This window comes from Gouania willdenowi, chromosome 14, assembly GCF_900634775.1.
Source record: "Gouania willdenowi chromosome 14, fGouWil2.1, whole genome shotgun sequence".
Classification (NCBI taxonomy): domain Eukaryota; kingdom Metazoa; phylum Chordata; class Actinopteri; order Blenniiformes; family Gobiesocidae; genus Gouania; species Gouania willdenowi.
The window spans coordinates 21,166,995-21,193,921 of record NC_041057.1 but is presented as its reverse complement, the minus strand read 5'-3'; the positions used below and the strand labels follow the sequence as shown (position 1 = coordinate 21,193,921).

General features: G+C 38.8%; 1 protein-coding gene across 2 annotated transcripts in view; it reads left to right on the top strand.

Annotated features, from left to right (window-relative positions):
• The window catches only part of gabrb4 (gamma-aminobutyric acid type A receptor subunit beta4), an 85,308-nt gene extending 77,446 nt beyond the window's left edge, over positions 1-7,862 (top strand). Inside the window, exons 8-10 of one of the 2 annotated variants that reach the window (XM_028466973.1) lie at positions 4,312-4,568; positions 5,253-5,342; positions 5,593-7,862. In XM_028466973.1, the coding sequence (XP_028322774.1) occupies positions 4,312-4,568; positions 5,253-5,342; positions 5,593-5,946 (701 nt within the window). In that variant the 3' untranslated portion in view covers positions 5,947-7,862. The remainder of the gene's footprint in view (positions 1-4,311; positions 4,569-5,252; positions 5,343-5,592) is intronic. The other variant, XM_028466974.1, reaches the window with a different exon arrangement.
• Positions 7,863-26,927: the final 19,065 nt, after the last annotated feature.

Sequence of the window (26,927 nt, the reverse complement as noted above, 5' to 3'; positions counted from 1 at the left end):
ACACATGTTAAATGTTCTTATGTAAATTCACTGCATGCACTCACAAGATTCCAACGTAAACTTTTCACAGATGCAGATGTGGGTCCTGTTCCTATCCACGCCCAGAATGTCACAATATCTATCTAATATCTAAAAAAAATCAATAATTGGTATCTAAAACATTAATTTTGAGAAACGTATTGACAACTTGTGCTAGAAAGACACTCAAGGTTGGTATTCAAACATCTTCAAACACCGTTGAATCTAAGTTCCCCCTTTGTCCGACTACAACATTATGCTTAGAATACTATGAAAAAACATCTATAGAGCATAATGATAGAATTAACGAGTGATAACCAGTGTTTAAAATAACAGCGTTAGGTAACAGTAGGTTTTTTATTCAGTAAAGGGGTAATCTAACTAATTGCTTTTTACGCCGTTAAAACGCCGTTATCGTTACTGAACGTTAAATGCGGTGCGTTACACGCATTGATTGAATAAACTGTGATCCGAAAGCACCCCTGGCTTCATACTCAGCTGTAGTGAGGAGGTGGGTTAGAAACGAGGTGAGCGATTATGATTGGCTAAGGCGGCGTCATGTTTCATGGGAGCCCACGCGCCACACACACACACACACCCACACACACACAACCGCTACAGATTTGATGAAGCAGCAGAGATGGAGAGCATGGAGCAGTCCGATGGAAAGTTGGCATCTTTAAGGTGGCGATACAAACACTACTTTAAATGAATTGTACTCTAATTTGTAAATACAACAGGTGAATAAAACAGCATTTAGTGCCTCCTGAATAGATTTATTTCTATATTTTTATATAATTTACAGTCATCTCCTTCCTGATGTAGGACCAAGTTCATGTTCTAATCAAGGTCATTTATGTCATTTTTTTGTGTTTTTATTGTCATTTAGTGTATTTTGTTGTTGTTTGTCTGATGTTTTTATTATTCACTATATTTTTATCTTATTTTGTGTACTTTTGTTGTTGTTTTGTGTGCTTCTCTGTTATTTGTGTGTATATTGTTGTGATCTTGTGTGTTTCTCCGCTCATTTAGCGTGTCTGTTGTTGTTTTGTGTGTTGCTGGTAATAGTAAATATTGTTCTCTCTTCATGCGTGTTTTTGATGTCATTTTGTGTCATTTTGTGTGTTTTCTGAGTTTTGTGAGTTGCTGGTAACATTTAGCATGATTATCATTTTTAAATAAAAATAAACATAATAAAACCCCATATTCTTAATACTTTCATTTGTAATTTCCCCCCCTCTCTCTTTCAAGTACCCCCAGTAGTGCCATTGCGTAGCCCACGGGGTACACGTGCCCCCATTTGAGAAACACTGCACTAATGAACTAATGTGATCAACAAAAATCACATTTTGTAATCAAAATCCTGTCCAATAAAGTCATTTCATCAAGAAATGAAAATGAACTGTTATGATGTACAACACTTTTAAACCTTGTAAAAAAATGTCTACAAAAATATTGTTCTCGTTATGACTATTATTTAACTCAACAGCACATGCATAACATAAATTTCAATTATTTTCTAGAAGTGCACAAAAGGGTGCGTTAAATGTTGCTGTTGATAGACCTTTTGATTGTTTGTAAACATTGTGACGTGTTTTGTTGGGCGGAGCTCATTCTGGTGGCAAACCACCATAGATATATATATATAAACACTAGATGACTTACCCGCGCTGTTAGACAATGGGGAGCGACATAGCAACGTGGTGGCCATCTTACCTCAGACACCCTCACTTGCTCAATTTTCAACTAATTTTCTAACGGCAAGCAGCAATTTCAACGTGTACAAGCATCCTATGTCATACCTACATATAATAAGGTTTGTAATAAGGCAAACCATTTGTAAATCTGTCAATATTTCATCGAGTTAGGGGAATTTTTGTTTAAATACCCTTAACTACTAGCTACCGTCGAGCGTGTCAGAACGTCAGTTGTCTGAGGTAAGATGGCCGTTGAGCTATGCTGGCGAATACCGCTTGCATCATCTAGTGTTTATATATATCTATGCTTTAGCCAGCGGCGTTTCCTGTTTTTGCCTCCAGCTTGTGATGTGGGCCATTAAGGGGTATATAGTAAATAATGATCCAGGCTGTATAGTGCCAATCAAACCTTAATCATGTTGACTGATGGTTAGATCCCTGCTTTTTTTGGCAATGGAGTAGGGATGTAACGATTAATCGTAATGCAGTTAAAAATTGATTCATAGGTATCACGGTTCACATCGATACTGTGAAAATTGAATCGCAGTACTTTTTTTAAACAGCATAGGGCACTATCCAGAAATGTTGGCGGCGGGCGGAATCTGCTACTACTCTCTTTCTGGCCGCCTTCTACTCTTAAACATATTCATAAATGATTCATTACCCCTTTAGCACCGAAAGAATATCTGTAATATTACGTGAATATCTGTGAAAGTCACGTTTTTCTATTAGCTCTGTCTGCTAGCGCGTAGCATCTCTTCTTCACTGCAAGATATCTGCATGCCAACCGACCACTGGGTTACCAGCGCCCTCTGCTGGTCCAAACAAATATCTGACGCAAATACAGTGCAATGACTGTTTTTTTCTTTTTTTAAAAAGTCCAATTGTTGAGGCACAAAATACTTTTTCAGTTGCACTTTTAAAAAGAAAAATAACTATTATGCAGTTTTGCATTCTTTACTACACAACAAGAATTTAAATTAATAGGCTTCTTCTTCATTTGTATTATTCCTTTATTTATTTCATTCAAGATTTATTTTTAGTTTTTTTCCCAAAAAAAATATAGGAATATTTTTCAGTTATCATTTGTCTACAGTCCCATTTTGTAAAATAAATCGTGAGAGAATCGTAGCGTGAACCCAGTATCGTGAATCGAATCGCATCGGGAGTTGAGTGAATCGTTACATGCCTACAATGGAGATAACATCAACAACTTAATTTGCAGGTATGCAGCCTCAAATTTACATGGAGCCCCGCACCGTGCTTTGCTTCCACCAAACAAACTGCCTAAAATGAGGTCATGCTGACATATTTCAACACACAAGTTATTCTTTCTTTGTTGAACGCATTGGTTTTTTTTTGGTTATACTGTATATACTCTACTAGACATTGGACAAGGCTTCCTGGTTTCTACTAGGTTCTGCCAGTTTTTAGACGATCACACTGCAGGGTGTCTTCTGATTTCAAATTTAAAAGCACAATTTTAAACATTTTACTTCTGCAGCACTAAGTTTCTGTGGCTGAGACTTTAACTTCTGTCATTGGTGTCTGGAAAGTTGGAAACTGTCTCTCTTCCCTGACTAAACCCTGGCTACAGTGATTGGCTGATCCTCACATACTCCCACACGGCTGGTTTTGTTCCCAACAACAAGTGGAACTGATGATTACTTCTATTCGTATTAAAATAGTTGGTTAAACATCTACCTGTTTATTTGCTTTTTGATGCCAATAGCAGGTAGTAGCAGGGTTTGGATCAATTATAATTGCAATCGCGTAGTTCATAATTCATTACAATTATGGTGTAATTATAATTGTAATTGTAATTTAAAAAATCTGTTGCTGCCAGTTTAGATAATTGACTTTGTAATTGTAATTGCTGTTAAAATTCTGTAAAAATTGTCAATTATATTAATTGAATGTTAAACTGGGGAACCATGTTACAGTTCTATGTACAGTTCTACACATACAGTATGTAGTTAAGAATGATTAAAATATGTTTTATATCAAGCTTTCCCACATTTTACAATTTATATATATATATATATAAATCTAGGGGTATACTAAAATAAAAATGGCTAAGACACACACAACAAAAATATTAAAATCATATTTTCATTGATTAGGAAGCCTATTAAGGCAACCAAGAGATGAGAAACCAGTTAGATGATAGATATTTATTTTTATTTTTGATTTAGGACCCCTTATCATAAGGGATGCTAACAGAAAGCTAACACAAGAGGAAAGTTAGCTTTTATTAGGTTATTTATTTCAGACTCAGTAATTGTGATTCATTGTAATTAAACTTTAGTCATTTAGAACTTAAGTGTAATTGACTTTTTGAGGATAAAAACTATTGTAATTTAATTGTAATAAAAAAAAATATGCTGGTCACTGTAATCGTAATTGAATTGTAACTGAACATGGGTAGTTAAAAATGTAATTTTAACTGAAAAATGTAATTGACCCCAACCCTGGGTTGCAACACCCAACATTCTTTCAAACAATGTATGTAGTTTATGATTTTTATTGGGTTGTTGCAGGTCAATGTAAATCATGTCTCTAACTAAAGCATTCTGTGTGTTTTTGTGTGTGTCAGGTGTGACAACGGTGCTGACCATGACCACTATTAACACCCACCTAAGGGAGACTCTCCCAAAGATTCCGTATGTGAAAGCCATCGACGTCTACCTCATGGGCTGTTTTGTGTTTGTGTTCCTGGCCCTGCTTGAATATGCCTTTGTAAATTACGTGTTCTTTGGCCGGGGCCCTGCGCAGCAGAAGAAAATCAATGAGAGGCTGGGCAAAGTCAACAACGAGCGCACAAGATATGAAGAAAAGCGCCTGAGGGAACAGGTTTGCATCTTCGTCTGCTGCCTCTTCTTTTTTTTTTTTTCGATCCCTCTTCGTTTTCGTCAGTCAGAGTTCAAGTGCAAAATAACTATGCTCTGCTCATGGAAAATGTCTAGCTATAGTTGTTTTACCCAAACAAAAAAACACACACACTTCACTTCCTGATGTATTTTTTTCTAAAGCAGTCTAATACTGCCATAGCCTAACATGCATTCACCCACCATCATCCATTGCTTCTCCCTCAAGCAGTGACTGCTCTTTATCGAGCCTAGTCTCTTTCATTGAGATACCTATTCATTTAGCTCAATGGTGGTGTTAACGTTCTCATTTCTTATTTAGGTTGTTGTCTATGTTTATGCCGTAGGCTTTATTCACTCTTGCGTTCCTTTTATTCTCACATGTTTTCCTGCCAAATCTAGTATATATGAAAAAAAATCTAGATAAAGCAAACACTGGTGATTAAACCAAATTGGTGGAATGGCAAGTAACGGCTACATCGATCAGATTGAATAAAGCCCACCAGGCGCTGTTTTCTGTGTCAACTACTAAAATGCTACGCTTACTCAGAAGTTACTACTCCTGACCTTTTGTGTACAAATGCATTGTGTTTTTTGAGATGATGTGCTGATCTGCCTGTGTTTTATAGCCTTTTTTAATGTTCTCTTCATTTTTCTTTCACATTGCAAGGACTCCATTTCCGTGCCGTATCAAACCAACACCTTCAGGTCATTTACACAGCGAAGAAATCTGTATCACGAGGAACAAAGAAAAGTTGGGGTACATTTATTTAGCAATCATATCAGCTGTAGGCCAGCCCTCACATTAACGTCAAATGATTAAAGCAGTTGAGCTAATTCACTTAATCCTGTTAAATATTTGTGCTGCATGAAAAGTATGACATTCCATATCATCGCTGCATTTTGCCTAAGATTAAGGATTAGTTAAGAGTAGAGTTTAGGGGACTTGGGGCCACTGTGTAGGGTTTCGACCCTTACTAAGTGCTGCTGTTTTTCCCTTCTTCTCATAGGTGGATGCTTACGGAAACATCCTCCTCACCACACTGGAGATGAACAACGAAGTGATGCCTTCTGACGTGGGAAGTAGCGTCAGTGACTCTTGGAATTCGGTCATGTCATTTGACAGCTCCGGGGTCCAATTCAGGAAGCCCATGGCACCCCGAGACGGCTTCAGCCACCACTCTCTGGACCGGAGCGCCATGCGGAGCCGAGCCAACTGCAGGCTACGACGACGCTCCTCCAAGCTCAAGTTGAAAATCCCTAACCTCTCAGATGTTAGCACCATTGACAAATGGTCCCGGGTCATTTTCCCAATCACCTTTGGATTTTTCAACCTAATCTACTGGTTGTACTATGTGAATTGATGTGCAACCCATTAGGAATCATGGGCCATATTTTGAGAGCACATTAAATTGGCTTTGATACAGTTCCAAAATATGTATACACATATACAAGCTGAACATATGTATATGCATATTTCTATATATTATATTTATATATACACACACATGTGAAACCTGAAGGACCTTTCTGCTGTACAAGTATTAATAGGATGACTTGAATGTTTAAGAAATATTGTGAAAGAAGAATTTCAACGCTTTGAGTTTCTTTTTCCTCCTGGAACGGACAAAACGAACAAACAAATACAAGATCCCAACAGGGGGGTTTTGGGGACTGGAGACTGCATGATATTTTTGCTACAAAACAAAACAAAAAAAAGATGGAAAAAAACTATTAAAAAAAATAGAAGAGGAATTGAAAGCTCTGGAGAGTGAAAAGATGTCTCAGAGTCTCATTGACTTTTTATTGATACTTATTGTATTCAAAAGTCCTCTCCTGCAGCTCATTAAATCAGTGATGGCATCCACTGAGTGCAAGTTGGAAGCCAGCCCCTCACCGCCTCTGACCACCCCACCCCACCCCCACCCACCCCCTGTCACTCCAGCCATTTACCCGTGGATAACGTGCACGGAGATCACCGGTTCCCTGATGTACAGCAACTTTGTTTGGATTATTTGTCGTTCCTTTCGTTTTTTCTCCTTCTCAGACATCAGCTCTGACATGACGCTCTCCATGACAGGGGCTCAAGGATGGGATAGTCGACCGCTGCCTTCCCTTTCTGAATCAGTGCAAATTTGCTTCTCTTTTTCTTCTTATTATATTTCTAGGACTTGGGGGAGGGGCACGCTTTCATTACGGTTAAAACTCAAATACTGATTATTGTAGATATGATTTTTGTCTTGAAATATACTGTGATTTCAGAGAGTGTCGGAACATGTCCTAGAGCTAGGGCATGATGAAGAGAAAAAAAAAAAAAACTAAAAAAAGTCAAAGGTATGCATTACTCATTTAGATTGTTTGAAAAAAGAATATTCTGTACATTTTATCATTCAGTATTTTCATGAAAGTATCCTCGTGGCATTTGTTTTTCTTCTTTTTAACGAGTGAGTGCAATGCTCTTTAAATGCTGAGTCATGACGTCATTAACCTGCTTTGCCGTTTTGTTCAAAGGAAAAATGGGGGTTCACTACTTTTTGGTGAATCGTTTGATGTTATTTAATCGTGAAGGTGTTCGATTAAGTGTGTTCAAAAGATTTGACAAATATGTCCAGTTAAACAAGTTTCCATGTATGCATTATTTAATTGTTTTGCTGTTCAGTTTAGGCTCTGTTTACACGACCAGGTTTCAGCTGATGATGTGGTTTGACTTTTCATTTACAAAGCAAAAGCTTTTGGAGTCCTCGACAAAGGAATTCTTTTTTCAAAGGTTCCCTGCTGTCTGTGTGTGCACGGAAACTCAAGCTTTCTGAAACAGGTTCGTCCTGGCACTTGCCTTCAGTCACTTATTGTTTGTTCGCATGCGCAAGTCGAACGACTATAATACCAATGCCTTATTCCAGAGTACTGTTCGTGCTTCTCATTCTATTGATTTCAACAGTGTCTCTTAAACAAAGTGTACATTTACTACACCATCACCCACTTGAATCATACAAGTGCTGTTACAGTGGCCTACGATGAAGAATACTGTGTTTTTTTTTAATGTTTTTTGCAGTTTTGTTTGTTTTCACCGATTGTTCTCAAACCATTACAGACTTCCAGCTGACTGCTCTCGTGTAAACAGTGTCTATATGTTGACGATTCTGAAGACTTGAATTTTTAGTTAAAGGTGCAGTCTGCGACTCTCAGATCCCTCTCTCCCCCTCCCTCCCCGCTGCTCTCTTGCCCTGCCTCCAAACATTCCAAAGTCCCTCCCTCAGAGGAGCCAACAAGCTAATGTTAGCCAGACAGCAACATCACAGTAATATAACATGCTTAAAAGCATATTACTGCAGCGCTTCTCTCTCTCAATGTGCACACACTTCAGCAGCAGCAGCAACACAGTGTCACTTACAGCAGCTCACACGGAGGCTGCTGCACGCTCGTGAACAACACATGCACCACAGAGTTCTAGTGTAACAATTACAAACCAAACATAATGTAAATCAAGCAGCAGTAATTACCTTTCGAGCAGAAAAGTTGCTAAATCCATCTTCTAGTCCTATACACAATACACTGTATAAAAGACGGCGCTACAGCCCCGGGAAAGGGGCGGAGCCTGTGAGCAACAGCTGTCAAGACAGTCCATCAAACACATCCTGGCTCTGATTGGTTCTTTTTGCAGTGCATTCTGGCAGCAGGAGCAGCAGGGGGGACTCAGAGTCTGTTTTTTTTTTTTGTTTTGTTTTTTTTCACACAAACTACTAGTTTAATGTAAAGCTGTCATTACATAGTGACAGCTTTAGCAAATATGACAAAAAGTAACTTTTATAAGAGTTGCAGACTGCACCTTTAAAAGGTTAAAAAGCAGCTCTGGGAGATGGTGGGATAAGATAAGATATAAAATTCCACACAACTTGATCTATAAAAAGATTCAGTATGTGGATAATATATGAAATAATGAACTATGGATTGACAGGGCATGAAAACTAAAAAGACAAAAATATAATTACAAACATGCACCTGATATGTTTCACTATATAAGCACTTGTTAAATTTTAACTTAAACTATAAATAATGAGTGATTAAGCCAGACATGAGCAACTAGTGGCCCGGGGACCACATGGGGCCCTCTGTGTAAATTTTGTGTGGCCCCTCAAATTACAGTCACAACATTTAGAATAAAAATGCACAATACATACATACAGAATTTTTGAAAAAAAGACACAGAAGGGTAACAAAACACACAAAATGACATTTAAAAATATGCAAAATTAAAATACAAATACACAAAACTGCAAAAATACACATACATAAGACAACAACAAAAATAGCAGAAAAATATACAAAATGAGCCCTTCAGGTCAGACAATCAAATTTTTTGTGGCCCCCACTGCCCATGTCTGGATTAACCCATACAGACGGATGACTTATATGATCTCCATCTACATATCAGACTTTAATGTTGCCATTGTTGCATGTCCTTAACATGAAGGGGTTCTCACAAATGTTCATAACTGTTGTAGCTGCTGACAAGTAGTTGATACTTATATTTTAAACCCCATATTTTTAAATGCTTAGATTTATATTGCACCTTTGTCGTCATCCAGAGCACTTTATAGATAACACTACTTATTGACACCACATCCTTGCTGGTGAGTGTGAGCTATATCTGTAGCCACACCGACAGCAGTGTGGCTGCCAAATAATATCTAAGCAGCAAATGTCATTAATCAGACACCTCTGGTAAATTCTTAGTTGTTTCGTTGATTGTAAAACCTTGAGGCAAAACGTCTGCACTGTCCGCAGCAACAGTCACAAACATTTGTGAGCTCATGATGTGTCTCTACATCTCTTTATGTCGAGGAAAACCAACGTTCATTTTGACCAAACTGACTTTCAGCATCGTGCTAAGTGCCGTCTACATTTCAGACACAAACAAACAAACCAAAAAATATATATATAATTAGAATTTAAAACAAAACCTACCATTTCTTGCTGCAAAATGTCTCAGGAACAAACACAGAAATGGAAAACAGGAATATTGAAAAATGAGGGGGGGAATGGGGCGAGATGTAGAATAACTAGAAGAGTAAGAGAATCAATTCATCAAATGGAATATCAATTCCCTCTGTAGTGCAGGGTGCTGTTTGTATGAGGGAAAGCTGATCATAAACCAATTTGTTTCCTTGAGTTATTGTGAAGTTTGTACAGTGATGTGGCCTGAGATGTAAATCCAGTGTATTTTTTAAGTTTAGGCTTAACCATGATGCTCTCTTGAATCAAAAGAAGAAAAATCACGATCAAATACTTAGTGTCTTTAACTCAGGTTGTGTTAAAGACAGCAGGAAGAAAAAAGGAAGACTGGTAGTTTTCTATTTGTGTGTCTGCTGCTGGGAAATCTCTTGTCTCAGTCACCACAGTCTTAAAACTATTGCCAAAATGTAGTGTTTGCTCCTTAATGTGAAGAAAATATGTATGACAGTGGCAATATTGAAGAAGAAGAAGAAAAAAAAAAAAAAAAAGCACTGTACTGTAGCAAGGAGAAGATGAAAAGTGATGAGCAGAGTTCTTCAAAAATTGCCAAATGCACTTCACTAATCAAGCATTACACTCTGATCACACAGATTTATTATGGTTTTTCACCACATATATACTTATCACAGACAGTGTAGCACTCCCCAGCGCCTGTGGCTGGACTGATGTGTTAAAATGTCAGTGTTGTCATTTCACTCGTCACCTCAGAGAAAAAGTATGCTGCAAATCTCACTCTGAGAAGAGTTTTTGTGTCAGAGTCTAAGCTGATGTGGTTAAGAAACGTATTATTATTAGGTTTTTTTTCCCCCCAATCAGATACAACATTTAGATGAAATACAGCTTTTGATTGTGTACCCAGAGTATGGTTCTATACAAAATACCCATTGCTATAATAGATATGATGTTAGGTGTGGATTGTGATTACTGGGGAGTTTACATTTAAGTTTAGATAAAAGATAACACTTAGAAGTGTTTGTACGCTCAAACAAAACTCCCACTTTTCAGCTATTTTCACCATTTTATCACAACTTTCTCACTTACAGCTTGAACTATTCAAATAGGACGTATATGAGATAAAACCAGATTTCCATATACCACTCCTCGCGGTAAAGCAATGGAACCTGTGGGTTTTTAGTCCCATCCATTCACTCTGTGATCTCAATGAGATGCACTTGTACTAGTATGTTTTTTAAAGCTGAAACGACACAGGTATCAAGTTGTCATTCAGGTTGGTTTATTCCCAGAAACAAAAACTTGCCTATTCAGGTATCTTTTTTTAAGCAATGGATGCATATCTTATGTGAACTCCAATAAAAAGAGAAACGTCAGCAGCCCTTGCATGCTCGCAGTTAATAAACCTCTCCGCCACTCATCACAGTCAGAGTATTACCTGCTTAATGAACATGACTTCTGCACACTCATCCCTTAAGATCTTGTTTCATACGTTTAGTATTTCCTTTTAAAAGAGGGAATATATGTTCCTTTTTGACACGTGTTAAAGAAGCAGAGGATACGGGGGGTGGGGGGAAGTGTTGAACTGATTTCAATGTGAATTTTTGCCTCTTGTGTATATGTGTAATTACATGTGAATTGTACTGTAAATATGATATCTTTCACTTAATAGTTCTTATTGCATGAACAAAAACATGGCAGTTCGTAATACCAGCTAGCCTCACTGCTAATGGCATGGACAGCTTCTCTAGCATTGGCATACTTCTGCAAACGAAACCTAAAAAAGAAAAAAAAAAATTTAAGAAAAAAGAGAAATACATGGTGTGAACAAAATAATGGAGAAATCAACGCAAAGTCCTCTCACAGTGAAGGAGTTTCTGGTGGCTCTGAGCTTGCTTCGTTTCACCTCTTTCCTCCAGGGCAAGGCTAACGCTAACGCTAACGCTGTTGATGATGCCTGGAAACTACAGTATGCCTTGGTGCACTCTCAGTGAATGGGAATGTGAAAACCTGTAGCTTAGCCTTCCCATGTACCACACCTTATCCGGCCTTAGCATTTGTTTGGGATTTCAGCACAGCACGCCTGCTGCATTTACCTCAGCTGTCAGCTAATCACTCACAGGTCTACTCAGAAAGAAAAGGGCATGACTGGCTAGCTGGCTTATAGAGGCTAGAGGAGCAGGGTTGCCTTAAGAAGGCGAGAGGGAAGTTCTTTCCTGTTCCTCAATAAGACAGTCAGAGGTGCCCTTGAGCAAGGCACTTAGCCAAATGCCTAAGTGGAGCAGCACAGTTGCAGTTATCTCTGCAGGATTGTAGCAAATATTTTTCGCTAAAGTAGAAGAGGTGACGGAAATTAGTTCCTTGGATAGGTTTAAAAAAGAAAAAAAGACTTCCAAAAAATGTCTTTTATTTTTGTACGAGTAAATCAGACCTGATGATGTCATGTTAAGCTACCATTTGAGTTATGTTAGGGTTATTTTCTCCTTGGTGTGTGTTCGTCGATCATTTCATGTATCATAATGAATACCAGCTGGGCTCTATTGAGAGCAAACTTTTTCATGAGGTCGTTTGCAGTGACTCGAGGTACAGGCCTGTGCTCTACCTAAAGAGTGAACCACAAGCATGTGAGCTAACCTCATCCACCGAACCACCAAAATAACACTGACGGACTCCTTACTGTTGGAAGAACTTCTGTTGGTCCATTCATTATTTTGTACGTACCTTGTAGGTTTTGATTTGCATGACCTGGGTTTTAAAAGGTTTATTTTCCTATATTTTTACTCCGCACCCATCTGGTTCATTTTTACAGCTTTGAAAAATAAACAATCCCATGTTTACATGCTCAAATTGCACTTATTTTACAGCCAGCTTTCCAAACCTTGCAAAACTACAGTTTCTAAAAGCGCAGGACACATATAGTCATACATGAAGTGATTCATACGAGTCATTAGGGTGTACTTCTGTTTAATGTCTTTACTATATATCACAACATTTGGAATAGATGCACCAAGTGCATGCTGTAGTTTTATCAGGTTCAGCATTAGCGTTATCATCGAGAGCCCTTCAACTACAAAAGGATGTAAAAGATGCCCGCCAGTGGTATCTAAACGTAAGCCATGTGTTTGCACACTGAGTGGGTGTTGCTTGTATTTTCTTCTTAATATTTTTCTTCTGGTTACAGTCCCGAATACTGAATGTGGATATTTTGGAGAAACTGTGCTGATTCCTGAATCCACATTAGTATTTTGTTTCTCTCTCTGTAGAAGAACCTACCAGGGCGGTGACTGATGTTTAACCAGTTGGTAGATGGAGAAAATCCAGCACTTGGTAAAATATTGGCAAAACGTAGAATTAACCCACAAATAATCCACTTAATTTCCACTAACAATTACTAAACCAGTTTCTTCATGTCTGTGTTCATTTCTGATTTATTGTATTTGTTGCATTTGTTATGGATTGTTATTCTTACTGTTGTTGTTGTTTTATCATACGAAGGAAATGTAAACCATCAAATATACAGGCACTGGAAGAAAAATGCATTTGATTTTTGTATTGTAATTGTTTCGTTCACATTGGGCGCTTATTTGATTCAGTTGTTAAAAAAAAAAAAAAAGGTGTTTGATTTTATTCAGAAGATTGCTACCCATGGAATTAACATTTGTGTGGTATGAAGTTGTGTTTTTGTTTTTATTTATTTATTTTTTTTGTTTTTTTTTTTTTTTTGTCAGTGCAAATTAATGTTATGGTGTCAATCCGCTTTTTTAGGTGTTTGAACAAAATGTGTTTTTTACAAATACAAGGTGTTCAAGTATGTGGTATAAAAAGGGTTATCATTCAAACAACCAACTTTTTACAAATAAAGGCTTATACAGTAAAGAAATATGATGTGTTTTTATATTCCTATCATGGGCTATTATATCATCGCGTTCCATTTAATTTCTCGATGTTTCATTTACTAGATCAGATTTTAAGGACTAGAAAATGTGCATCTGTTCAAACATATATATATGTATTTGGTAAGGATGGTTAGAAATGAAAATAGTGCAAAATACACCCGCAAAGATTTATTATAAATTAATTGCAAAGAATTGCACATTTTTAAGAATTTATCTTTTAATATCCCATATTAGCCAAATAAAGACACCTTGTAACTCCCGTTGACAAGAGTACCTTGTAGCCCTTTTTTGTGTACGATAAACCAGTATTCTTATTCCTTGTTAAAGCAGAACTAAGTAACTTGTGCTTAGCGCTCCCCCTAAAGGTCCCTTTTGGTTATGTCACTGTCGTAAACACCCCCCGCCGCCTGCCCCACCCCACAGCTACATGTGCACCTTTGCTCTCCCAATACTGTAGCAACCGATCACTGAAAAATCCTAATACAACAGTGACACTAAGGGTGCTTTCACACATATAGTCCCATGTGACCATGTGAACAGTATGAGGAAGTGGGAGTAATACGGAAGGGGGTGTGGAAATGTTTGTGATGTGTTTGTTTGTGTGCTGACAAAGCAGCTCTGAAAATGGATAGATAGATAGATAGATAGATAGATAGATAGATAGATAGATAGATAGATAGATAGATAGATAGATAGATAGATAGATAGATAGATAGATAGATAGATATTTGTGTGTGTGCTGCCTGACGGAGCGCTGGGTTGCGAGCGTGTGTGCATTCCTGTTGCCGCGACGACAGTGTGTTTGTATTGGGCTGCCATAAAGCAGTACGTCTTGCCACCGGGTCGGAGGCAGGAAAGTTGCAAGTGCGGTTTTCTGGCCAGAGACAGCAGGCAGAGATGAAAGACCCCCCAATCACCCCAAAAACACTTGTATTACCCTCACAGGGACTATGAGAAGGATTTATTAAGTTGAAAAAGTAACTTTGTTCTGCTTTAATTGGTAAAAACCATATCTTGTAGTTTTAAAAATGCTTATCAAAGGCAGTTTCTAAGTGTGTTATTTTGTCAGGGAGCTGAAACTTTTTTCAGAGACATTTTGTCCTCTGTTTAAAGGACATGATGCTATATATGGACGTACGCTTGGGTCTGGGGTTTTTTTTCACCCTAAATTCTCCCTGGGTTTTAACAACACCTGATTTGTTGATTATGAAGGACAGTGGAACAACCTTTGAAGGTGACTGCATCTGCAAAACAGTAAACTATAATGATTCAGAGAGACTTTTGGAATTCACCGAATGGCCACTTTATTAGGTACAACAACCAACCTCTTTTTTAAATTTTTTTTTATTAGGGCCATCGGACATCAGACCGGGAAAGAAAGACGGATGTTCTTTTGAGGTGGTTGTTGGTAACTGATTACCTGTTCCAATTATGTTACAGCAATTCTGATGGGATTTTCACCCACAACTATTTGAAGGGTTTACAAAAAAATGGAGCCCAACTAGAAAGCATCCAATGGTTGCCAAAATGCTGCATGTGGTTTGAGATGGTTGACAGATAGCGCTTGAGATAAGGATAACTGTACTTTACAACCAAGTTATACAAAGGAAATTCTCTGAGAAATCTATAGAAGAAGCATTAAAAGACCAGACCTAATTTAGCTAGTAAGAACACTAAACTGACTGCAGTTGCACAATCGCAGCATGTGTGGCGCAGCATCTTGTTAAATCTAAGCCAGAGATGTTGAGTTTGGGTCCTAAGGAGCCCATTATAGAGTGGGCTCTTCATTCCATGGGCTCGCCCAGGTGCTTTGAGATGGCTAGACATCTCTTCATGGGACATAACTTTGAAATGTTTGCCACAGCAAATAGCTCTGTTACACTTGGAAGCACACATCTCATCCCCCTGTTCACTCTTATCTTTACAGTATTTGAGCAATGGAATGTTTCTTCTGAACAATTTTTTTTCTTGCTGGTTGGAACGAAAATATGCTTCAGATGGATAAACCCCATGCTGGGAATCAAACCCCTGCTGACCCTTGAAAGAAAGACGGAGTCCTTACTGGAGGCACTTACTAGAGTTATAGAAAATGATATGGTACAGCTAAAAAGAAGGGGTTGGTTAGGGTTTGGGCTGGGGGAAATGATTTGGATTTGGTCCAGATAAGGGCTACGGTTAGGCAAATAACTTCCAACTAAAATATATCACATTGAGATTTAGTCCAAGCAGCACAAAAAAAATGAGTCAATTTTATTGGCACCCACAAAACAATAGATTGATTAATTTATGGGACGTTTCACAATCTCCTGTGAGATTTGGTTGATACCTTTTTTGTTCTCTGAGGTTGGTGTTCAGTGTTTTATTTTTTTATATATAAATAAACTGGTAATAAAGGATGCTTGAAGGCACAGTAGGCTACATCATTGCTTCCAATTTTCGGGTCCCATAACAACTTTTGGGGTCTAGAACAGAATTGTTACATCATACCACTTGATACTGTTGTAAAAGACCATGGCAACAGTGGCCATAGAGTCAATCCGTACTAATGCTTGGCCATCTATGTGTGGCATTTCTATCTTCTTCCCCTGGTGTGAATTCTCCTGTTTACTCCTACAGACCAAAGACATGCAGTTTCGCTCCACAGGAGACTCTAAATTGCTCCGTAGGTGTGAAAGCATCACTCGACATGCATGTTAGCTAAGTGATAGACTGTAAACATGTTCAGGGTTAGCCTCAGCTTGATGCCACATTGGGATGGATTCAAATGCCCTGTGTTACTAATCTTTTAAAAGATGATGAAATAGCGTATTTTACGTTTTATCTTTTGAAAAAAAAATATGTAACTATCTATCCTACTCTAATTTGCATGATCAGAAAACTATTGATCTTGTGTGGAAGTCTTTAACAAGGATCAACACATGCCACAGTGTTTTGCAATAATTGTGCAGCGATTGCTTTAAACAGTCATTAGTTCTTGGCTTCGTTAATGATTTTTGAGCAGTGACATCCCCAGACACTAATATTTCAGCACTGTCAGGAGCAGGACCCAGGGCCTTGTGCGTAACCAGTGCTCATGCATACAAATCACACACAGCTTCATCGCCTACGTTTGGGGTTTACAGCCAAATGAGGAAAAATTAATCTGCTTTTTTTCTCTTTTCATCACTTGGCCATTAAGCATAAATGTCACAACTGTCAAAAACATGGTATTTAGTAATCATAGTACCAACTAGGCAAGGTGGCTGCACCCAAATTAACAGGAACTAGCAAAAATTGTGTATTTTTCGGCAACTGTACCAACAATATTTACTAGAGATACATAATAATAAGTCTGATTAACTTATCAGCATTTCAAAAAAATGGCATTCAACAGTTTAGAACTAATATATTGATCAGATAATGCCACTTTACAATTTGATCCTGCTCAGCCAACACTGCTAGCAAAAAGCGGACATACACTGTGTGATTTTTTCAATCGTTATAGTCAGCTCCAGCTCAAACTGTGCTATTCAATTAGAGAGTCCGATTGCGCAGCTCACGATTCATGTTCTCACACTGTACGGACCAACACTCTGACACAATCTGACTGCCTACACTGTATGTTCATACACGACACGTCTGGGTCTTGTTTCCGGAAATGCAATGTACAGATTAGAAGAAGAAGAACTCTGAAGCGTCGTCATTGCAACAGAAGAAAAAGAAGAACCCGGAAGTGGAGAGATACTCGCAAATCTCAGAAAATAGAGCTTCAAAAAAGAAAAGTCGGCGATGTGATGGACCAGAAATTAGCTGGGCAGACGTGGGCAGTACAGTTCATCAATTTTACAGCGGTATTACGGTGCTCGCGCATGCGCAGCGTGAGAGTTTGAGGTAAGCCGGTCCGTGGCACTGCTTCAACTGTCCCTCACATGTTTGACCAGGATTTCAAACATGTTTGATTTTCTTACGACCACACGATTGCTGATCGGGAGCTGGTCGTGAGGTGTTAATCGCTTCTCGTGACCCCATGTATATGACATGATGCACGACACACGATTTAGCAGAGACTCCCACGAATCCAAAAATGGATGGCCGCCTTAACCAAACCATGACAAACCTTTAACTTGTTCGGAGTTACTTCACAGTCTCAGAGTAAAACAGCCAATTTACCTTCTACAGGTTTACATGGAGTACTTTTCTTATGGGACACCCTATATCAATATAACCAGTAGTTTTAAAAACAATAAAAACCAGGGAGAATTGTTTGAGACAGATATTTGGTGCTGATCACACATGGTACACATGGTGAAAACCCAACTATGGGTTATTTAAACTCTAGCATAACATCACTGGCTGTGTTGTTATTGCTATGTCTAGAGATTACATAGCAATGTTTGTGAATGCATCCTCACCCACAGTACTTTACACAATGTTTGCAAAGCCTCCTGAATGTTGAAATGGTGGTAAAATTTCCAATTGAAATATTTCGACATTTGTTGGAAAAAAAGGGCTCAAGAGATGGAAAGGGGTGATGCCATCCCCCTCCTATCGAGCACCGGCTGTAACACCATCATCAAGCTGGACCTTTCTACTCTGACTAAAAATAAAACATAAGCTGACCAAAACATACTCTCGGGGCGGATTCACTAAGATCTGAAATAAAGGGTGGCAATTCAGTTGCTTCCCTAAATCCTTTAGTGACGTAGTTTCCTCACCTGCTCCTCAGAATTCACTAAGATTGCAGCAATGATTAGTGCACAAGCAGAACTGGTGCAGACCGCCCCTATTTAAATGAGCGTTTTGCTTATTTAATGTGGAGACGTCAGTGCGCACAAGCACACTGACATTTGAGGAAGTTAAATTTGAGGCAGATGGACTTCTCTGTCTGCTGCACTAATATTTAAAGCTGATATCCGGAGTTTCTGAGAAGACGTCTCGATGTCCCGCCCTCAACAGCTCCCGTTCCTCCCCCTGCCTCTGCAATCTACCAGATGCCATACCTCTACTTTTCTGCACGCGCATCGTGGAACATAACAAGGTCGCATCGGGTCAGGTAAGAGCCAAAATCATATTTACCTGTTTGCTGTTGTGACGCACGGCCTTGTTTCCGTGCACAGTTCCGCATCCACATTGATTGACAGTCTCAAAAACACTAAGTCAAAGACTATTGGCTGGGCACACTCGGCGATCATTTCCATTTGTACAGGGGTCTATAGGATGAAGGAGGGACTTATATACATTAGTGTATATGAATAACCACTGGCACTAGACCATAGTAAAAAACTAGTTACGTTTTTTTTCACATTTCAAAAGAATCATACAGAAATATAGATTTCTCAGAAACTTCGGATATCAGCTTTAATAATGTAGATAAATAAAAGGTTTTTTTTTTTTTTTTTCAAACAACTTTAAAACATAATGATATTTTTTCCCCCTAATTTAAAGTGGGTGCTCCATAAGGACCTGTAACTTTGATCAGTTCATGAAAAATATGCAGATTAGGACAGAAACCGTCCTATTGATCTACCATTGATCTGAGTTAATGCAGCAAGTCTGTCAATCAGTCTCTATTATTTGAAGATGATCGACTGACCATGTCTTCGAGAAAAACAGCACATTTGTCCACACAAACATTCCCAGAGCACAGAAAACATGAAGTGTCCTTATCTGTCACCTGAAAAGATGCAGTGAAAATGTCAGCATTTATCAAACAGCCACTGCACAAACTGTCAAAAGAAGGGCTTTAAATTAACACCTATTCACCCAATGAAAAGTGCCAGTGCAGCAGGTTGGATTTGTCGTCTCCTAGGCATCCTCTTATAAGGAGACACTTGTTTTTGACAAATGGCGTTGCACATTTTAACCCATTTTTGCCCATTTTTATTGTGCTGAGAGCTAATGGCTAAACACACTGTACCCATTACACAGTTTGTATTGAAAGCACCTCCTCCTGACCTTTCCGGAGCAGTGTGTGCAATCGCAAGAAAACATCTTTAGCCAAGAGTTTCTGTTACATCTACTGCTAACGGATGACTCTGAAGTATAATATGGGAATATGGAAGTTTTGCTGGAAGGAAAAGATGAGTTCATGTTGTTGGTTGAGCTTCACGTATGTGTTCAAGGCTACTGTCAGACTGCAGGCAAATGCCACCTAAATCTGATATTTTTTGCCGATATGCAACCTGTACCCAATCTATTATAGACATAGAGATTTGACCCACTTTCATAAGCGGTCCTTAATCTGATATTTTGCAACACAACTGCTGTCTGAAGGGCCAGGTCACATTTATCTGACCTTTACATCATTGAAATGAGATAAACATCACAATTCTGCATCCCACAAAGAGCGATGGGGGAAAAAAAACACCTTCAATCTTCTTCTTAAAATGAGTTGATTGTTGTGGTGCTGACTTTGGTTGTAAAGAAACTTTATCAGTGCCACTCATACAGCGAGAAAAGATGCCTTCATATTTACTTGCGTAACCACAATGTGTGTCATGTTCTACCTCAGGACCTCACATTCAGTACACACACTAAACTGATAGAGGTTACATTTCATGTTTAATATGAACAAGCAATATATATATATAATGCTGAAGGAGTCTCCGTTGACACCGATAAGATATAAATTTTACATTTATTGATATATAAAATCACTGTCAGTATACAGACGACCATGGCTTCGTCTGGAGAGATACAAGGCCAAAATGTACTCTGAAGCTTCAGTCAGAGAGACAGTGCATATATGGATCTGGAGGAATGTGAAAACAGTAATTGGTTTCTAAATTAAGAGAAACCCATAAACCAGAGGAAGAAGGATCTTGCTGATCTCAGCATGGACTGAACAGGACATCCTATCAATCAGTCAGATCTGGAGCCTTTTGTATTTTAGCTTTTATTATTGCTAAAGTGTCTGGGACCCTGACACCCTGCTTCCTCAGTTCTCAGATGGTAAAAAAACGTGTTTATTTGGAGACAGACAGTCAACTTGTTATTCAAATGAGTATATAAATGTTACACACTTGTATTGTGTGTATTGTTAGACACAATATGCAGTTCTTAAAGGGGACATATTATGCAATTTTACACCCATCTCCATTTGTTCTAAAAACCCCAAAAACATAGTATTTGAGTTTTATTTTCCCAATCTCACCTGTTTTCCAGAGTTTTAGTCTCTGAAAAGTCACTTTCTGAGCAGTTCTGGGGCCTACTTATGCATATTCATGAGTGGGCGTGGCTCTAGGGAGGGTATTTTCTTTACCGATTTCACTTGTGATGTCAAAAATGTAGAAAATTTGAAACAAAGCAATTTTCTCTGTGTTATAAAACGTACACAGACCACAAACAAACAACTAGATGGATTTATTTCATATTTTGTGTGCCGTGTGGACACTCAAGTTACCTCACATGTGATAAAAATTTTTTTTAAAAAAACTGCAAAAGTGGATTTTTTGTAATATGTCCCCTTTAATATACCACACCCACTTACTGTGAAGCCCTCTGTGGGAAGGATAGCTTACCCTCCCGACTGTTTTCAGAAAACTGGAGCTTTATATAAAACCTAGTTAATGCTCAATAATGATTAATTATTCCATAGTTTTTATGCCATTTTGATTCTGATGGATAAAGAGAATAATTACCTTAAAAATAAATATAAATTTATGTATCTTTTTCATTTTTTACAATCCCCCGACAATTTCTAAAAATATTAAATGCATGTGGTATGCATCTTTGGAAAACCACAAGCCACAGTGGCCAGTTTGTAAAAAAGTTCATGTCAATCCCTACACACAGGAGAATAAGGGCTTGTGAAGCACTTAGAGTTGCCCTGTGCTGAAATGTGATACAACTAAGCTGCCTTGTTAGTTTATTCAAAGGATCGTGCTACTGGTTTCAAGCTTTCAAATCAACAGGACACAAATAATTTATTTATTTCTGTGAATATGAAAATGACTCAAAGCTCATGATTATTTGCAGGTACACAAGGAGATAACTCAAACATTTTCATTGTTTTATTTGTCCAAAACAGGTCTCTCTTGAAAATGAGATCTTGTTGTCTCAATGGTAGCCTACAAGGTCTCCTACCTGTAGGAAAATGATTTAAAAAATGAATAAAACAACATTAACATTATGGTTAACTATATTAAACTGTAAAACAAGCTGTAAAACAAATAAGGAAATTATTTTTAACAAACCTTAAAGCTGATATCCGGAGTTTCCGAGAAATCTATGTTTATGTATGATTCTTTTGAAATGAGAAAAATACCTAACTTGTCTTTTACGATGATCTACTGCTGGTGGTCATTCATATACATTAATGTATATAAGTCCCGCCTTCGTCCTATAGACCCCTATACAAATGGAAACGATTGCAGAGTGCACTCAGCCAATAGGCTTCGACTTCCTGTTTTTTAGACTGTCAATCAAAGCGAATGTAGAACTGTGCACGGAAACAAGGCCGAGCGTCACAACAGCAAACAGGTAAATATGATTTTGGCTCTTACCTGACCCATAGACCTATATCAATGCGACCCGATGCGACCTTGTTATGTTTTGCGATGCACGAGCAGAAAAGTAGAGGCGTGGCTTCTGGTAGATTGTCATGATAATGATGATCACATGTTTGCTGTGTGCTTCTAGTTTCAGACTGGCATCAATTATCAGTCTAGCAGTGAATGCTTTGCACTTTAAAAAGTTAATTTATTGTTTATTAAATGTTTTCATATTCAGTTTGAAAAGCTCAGAGTTCAAAGTCAACTAAAATGTCATTTTTTTAAATATAATAATAAAGAAAACAATTGCAGTTCCCAAAATGTTGTATTGTATCAATCCAAGGAATTTCATCATCTTGTAATTAGGTTGTGGATTTTAAACCCGTGCAAAAACAAAGAGCACAGCACAGGTGTCATTATAATTAGTATACACCACAAACGTGATGAGTGAATACTGGTCTTCAGTTAAATAAATAAATAATACAAATAGGTTTTTTTTTTTTTCACTCACGCTGAATTTGCACAAAACATGGTTCGCATACTGGTTCTATTGGCTGTTGGGTTTGGTCATGCTCTGTCTTTGTCGATGTTTGTTGCAGGTTTGATGATTCTCTGCTGACGTTTCCCTGCACAGATATGCACTTTCACTGCACAGGTTTGTCTTCCTTAATTGATTTCTTTTAATTTACTCTCAGCTGAGCCCACCAGGCACTTCTACAGCTGATTACGCTGCTAAGTGAGTTCACCTTGAGAGGAGCTGAGGTGGATAAATAATATACCCAACATGCAATGATGTGGAGATATTAATTTCATTAAGTCGCCATCAGCATATATAGGTTGTTATTGTAGGATTTAGCACAATTGGTTCAGTATATCACGAAGGTTTTAGAAGCTGCCTTTGCATGTGAGATTTTTCCTGCATTCGTCACCATTTTCATTTTTATTTTAAGACATGCAACACTTTGGAGTGCACGGCTCCAGCCAAGAAGATGGATACGGAGCAGGTGAAGTAGCTCAGCAAAATGTGCCTTCCATTTCCGTGCTCCATTGTCAGCACTCCATATAAAAACATTAAATATTGAAAGGGTGCATTAACATGGGTCAGGAATTGATGGCTGCTAGTGTGCGTGGTTGGTGGGGGGGGAGACACTTTGGCTTTGCATTTTTTTTAGTCAGGTTCAGGCCTTAATAATATTTCTTTACATAATTTCTACCAGTGCATTAGTTCTAACATACTATACCTTTATGATCAAATTTACCAAAAACTACAAATTTCTAAAGAAAAAGGTCAAACATGCTGACTCTTTAGTGCTACTTTCATTGCTGTGCATTGATTAAATTATCCTTCTTTATAATAAATGATCATTTAACTGCTTCAGGGCAAATGTTGGAGATTTATTCATTTCTTAGGGAGGAGTATGTCCTTGATTGTGTTTCTCTCAGGACAGAAATCAGTGTTGTAGAAAGCATCATCCCTGACATGATAAAATGTCAAAGCCTGCCTCTCCCGTGGTGCGCATGCCTGCCTATTTTCTTTTTTTACAAGACGTTCATCAGTGTTGCCATGGAGTTCCTGTTTGGATCTTGAAAATGGAATGAAGAAAAGAAGAAGAGTGGATACATAATGTCACTAATAAAATATTAAGACCTATCTCTTTTATGCAGTCTGACCGTGGCTTGGCGGGAAACAGTGTTCTGAGCATATGGCAAAAAAAAAGCATTGAAAGGGAGCGGCCATTGGAGGTGAGTCTATGGTTACATATATGTGCTGCGGGAAATGCAAACACTGAACATTGTGTGGTGAATATACACAGAACAGTTAGCAAACTCACGCTGTTAGTATTAAGGGATATACCATTAGCCATGTTTGAGCTTGTCAATATTTGCATTATTCCATGAATAACAATCAGCTCGTATGGTTGGAAGGAAATCAAACATGTTTGAAATCCTGGTCGCTCCTCGTGAGCTCCTTGTGAGGGTATCTCACTGTTGAAGCAGTGCCACGGACCGGCCGCTTACCTCAAACTCTCACACTGCGCATGCACAAACACCGTAGGACCACTGTAAAACTGACAGACCGTACTGCCCACATCTGTACAGCCACCTTTTCATCTTTAAAGCTACATGTTTTTTCACCCCTTACCCCTCTGCTCCCTCGCTGCCTCTCTACATCTCTATCCAAAAACTGAAATTATGGAATTGATCAGCTGGTCTCTCAATGCAATGGATCAAACTTTTTCCACAAAAGAACGGGCAGAGGTGAGCCCGCCTGTCCGGACAGAATGTCTGTGGCAAAATATACGAGGACGTGGAAGACGTCTACATAATTGGAACTATAGTAGCAGGTATGCTGCTGATTGGAGCTGGCAGTTTCCTGACTATCGCAAAGTCTGGATTACATTGGTGGCTGTCTTAGGAAGGCTGCCAGTCACTCTCTGGTGGATTGGGCAGGGCTCTTAACACTCAGATTCATGCGATAAACAAGTAAGCAGATGCTACTTGAAACGTCTGCGCGGAATGGAATCCAACTCGGAGGAGTTAAACTGCTCAACTTTTGATCAGGCCACCATATTGGATTACTGCTGAGAGATAAACTGTAGGCTGCACGGAAAATAATCTTATCTAGATTCGGTCTCCCCTCAGTCAGCCGTTGAAGGCCAATTCATCAACTCATCAGGATGTTGTGTCGACTGACGCTCCGTCCCCTCCTAATCCTCCTCTCCCTTCCATCACCACCTGGAACTTTGTTTCTGAACTCAGATCTACCCAAGGTTGTTTCACGTCATCTGCGCCTGGGCTGAACTATACAGAAAGAAGCAAACGGATCGTGTTTCAATGCTTTCTTTGGCCCCCATCCCCTCTCCCTCCCACGCAGTGGCTGCAGGAGGGGCACTGCACGCGAGCGCCCCCGAGCAGTTGGCTGCAATCCCCTCCTCCCCCAATCATACGTGTTATGTCAAGTTTTTGCTGTAATTGTTTTCATGGGCTTATGCGCTGAGGTGTTTTTTTCCTAGTCCCTTAGGGAACATAGTGTAGGATCTGCCTTTTTTCCTCTCTCCTTTCCTCCTGTTTTTCCATTTTTCATCTAAGGATACGGGGTGCCGTCCTTGACGCGACCCACAGTTCTCATGTTACATGTGCTGTTTTTTGTCAGATTGTCTTTTCATGTTTCTTGGAAGGGATGTAACTAAAATGTACATTTCCTCTTTGTGGGACTAATAAATAATATATCTAATTATTGTTGCTTAGATTTGCAATGGCAACGCTTCAGAGTTCTTCTTCTTCTAAGTTGTATGTTGCATTTCCGGAAACAAGACCCCGACGTGTCGTGTATGAACGTACAGTGTAAGCAGTCAGATCGTGTTAGTCCGTACAGTGTGAGAACATGAATTGTGAGCTGCGCACACTCAGACTCTGCAATTGAGTTGCACAATTTGAGCTGGAGCTGAGCACAACGATTGAAAAAAATCCCAGTGCGTCTTCCCGCCTTTAGGAACAGTTTTTGAAATTTTCAGGTATGCAATTAGGCAAAATTAATATCGGCATAATGTTTCTGTCTGCCAGCAAAGGTCATCTGGGTGATTGCTCCCTTTTTTCTTTTTATTGCCGGCACTTTATGAGTTATAGCCTAAAAGCAGTAGAGACTGGGGGTCAATTTGACCCGTGGCTGAGGTAAACACACTCCCTTACTCTCTGTTCCATGATAGGCTGCCTTCTCAGAACACTGTTTTCACTGCTTTTGATATTAAAATGAGAAGAAATTCAGACAACGTGATGCTGTCTGAAGAGAAGTCTTAGTGAGTAAGAGCGAGGCCTGTTACGATCAGAATGCGGTACATGCAAACCTTTACAAACATACAGGTTCACACACACACACACACAGACATCATACACACATTCAAACATGGAAATACCAGGCCATCCTGTCATCTGCTGGTTGTGGTCTGAACTGCATCCAACCACTTCCTTTCAGCAGCAGCAGCAGTTCGATATCTCCTCCTAACTGTAGTGCAACCAATCAAAGCTAATAAATCACAATATTACACTGACCAAAGATTGTTTAAAAGCAGAGGATGCTGTCAGGCATCTCTGTGGAAAAAAAAAAAAAAAGAAAAGAAAAATAACACCAAACCAAGAATGTGTGCTGAGCTCACTTTTGACTGCCAAAGGTCTGGTTTCTGCCCACACAGCGTCTGCAGACAGGGAAACACCGCTCATCGTGGGTGGATGAATAAGAGTGTGAGAGTATTGCACTGGACCTATTAAAGGTCTGAGTGGGCTGCAGCTCTGGGCTCTTGCAGCGTCCATTTCACTATGTCAGACAGCTCTCCAATGTCGTATGTGCTGAGGGTACATTAGTCTTTGGCCAGCTTGCACTTCCATTAAAAGAGTTAAAAGATTTATTACTGTGATTGGAATACCATTCTGACAACTAAATAATATACTAAAAGGTAAACATAAATCTGTCATACAGTATGTGGACCATACATCGACCAGTGGCGGGGGAAGGATGTTGTGAGTGGGGGTATTATACAAAGAAATTTGGTGTTTTTGCATTTTTACCTATACCTACGTTACAATTATGAAATATTTTTTTATTAATAACAATTTAACTTATCAGACACTTTATCCAAAGCAACATACAACATGAGCAGTTACTGTAGGTTTAAGGTACTTGATCAACATTCCTTGGATTCGAACCTCCGACTACTAGGTTTGTAACCCTCCGATTACAAACCTGCTTCCTTAACCGTTATTCCACCACCGCCATATACAGTATATATGATGAAAGTAATGATAGTTTAACTACCTAAAGACGATGTAGGATAACTAAGTAGCAATGCTAATCTTATTTCATCCGACGAGCAATGTAGGTGTGAGGGAAAACCTCACAATCTAAATGTTTTTACATTGTCTTAAGTTATCACACGTTACTTTCCAACCAGGAATTAAAAAAAAGAATGTGTTAATGTACAAGAAAGCAGTAATTCTAATGAACTTTTGATGCGAGTC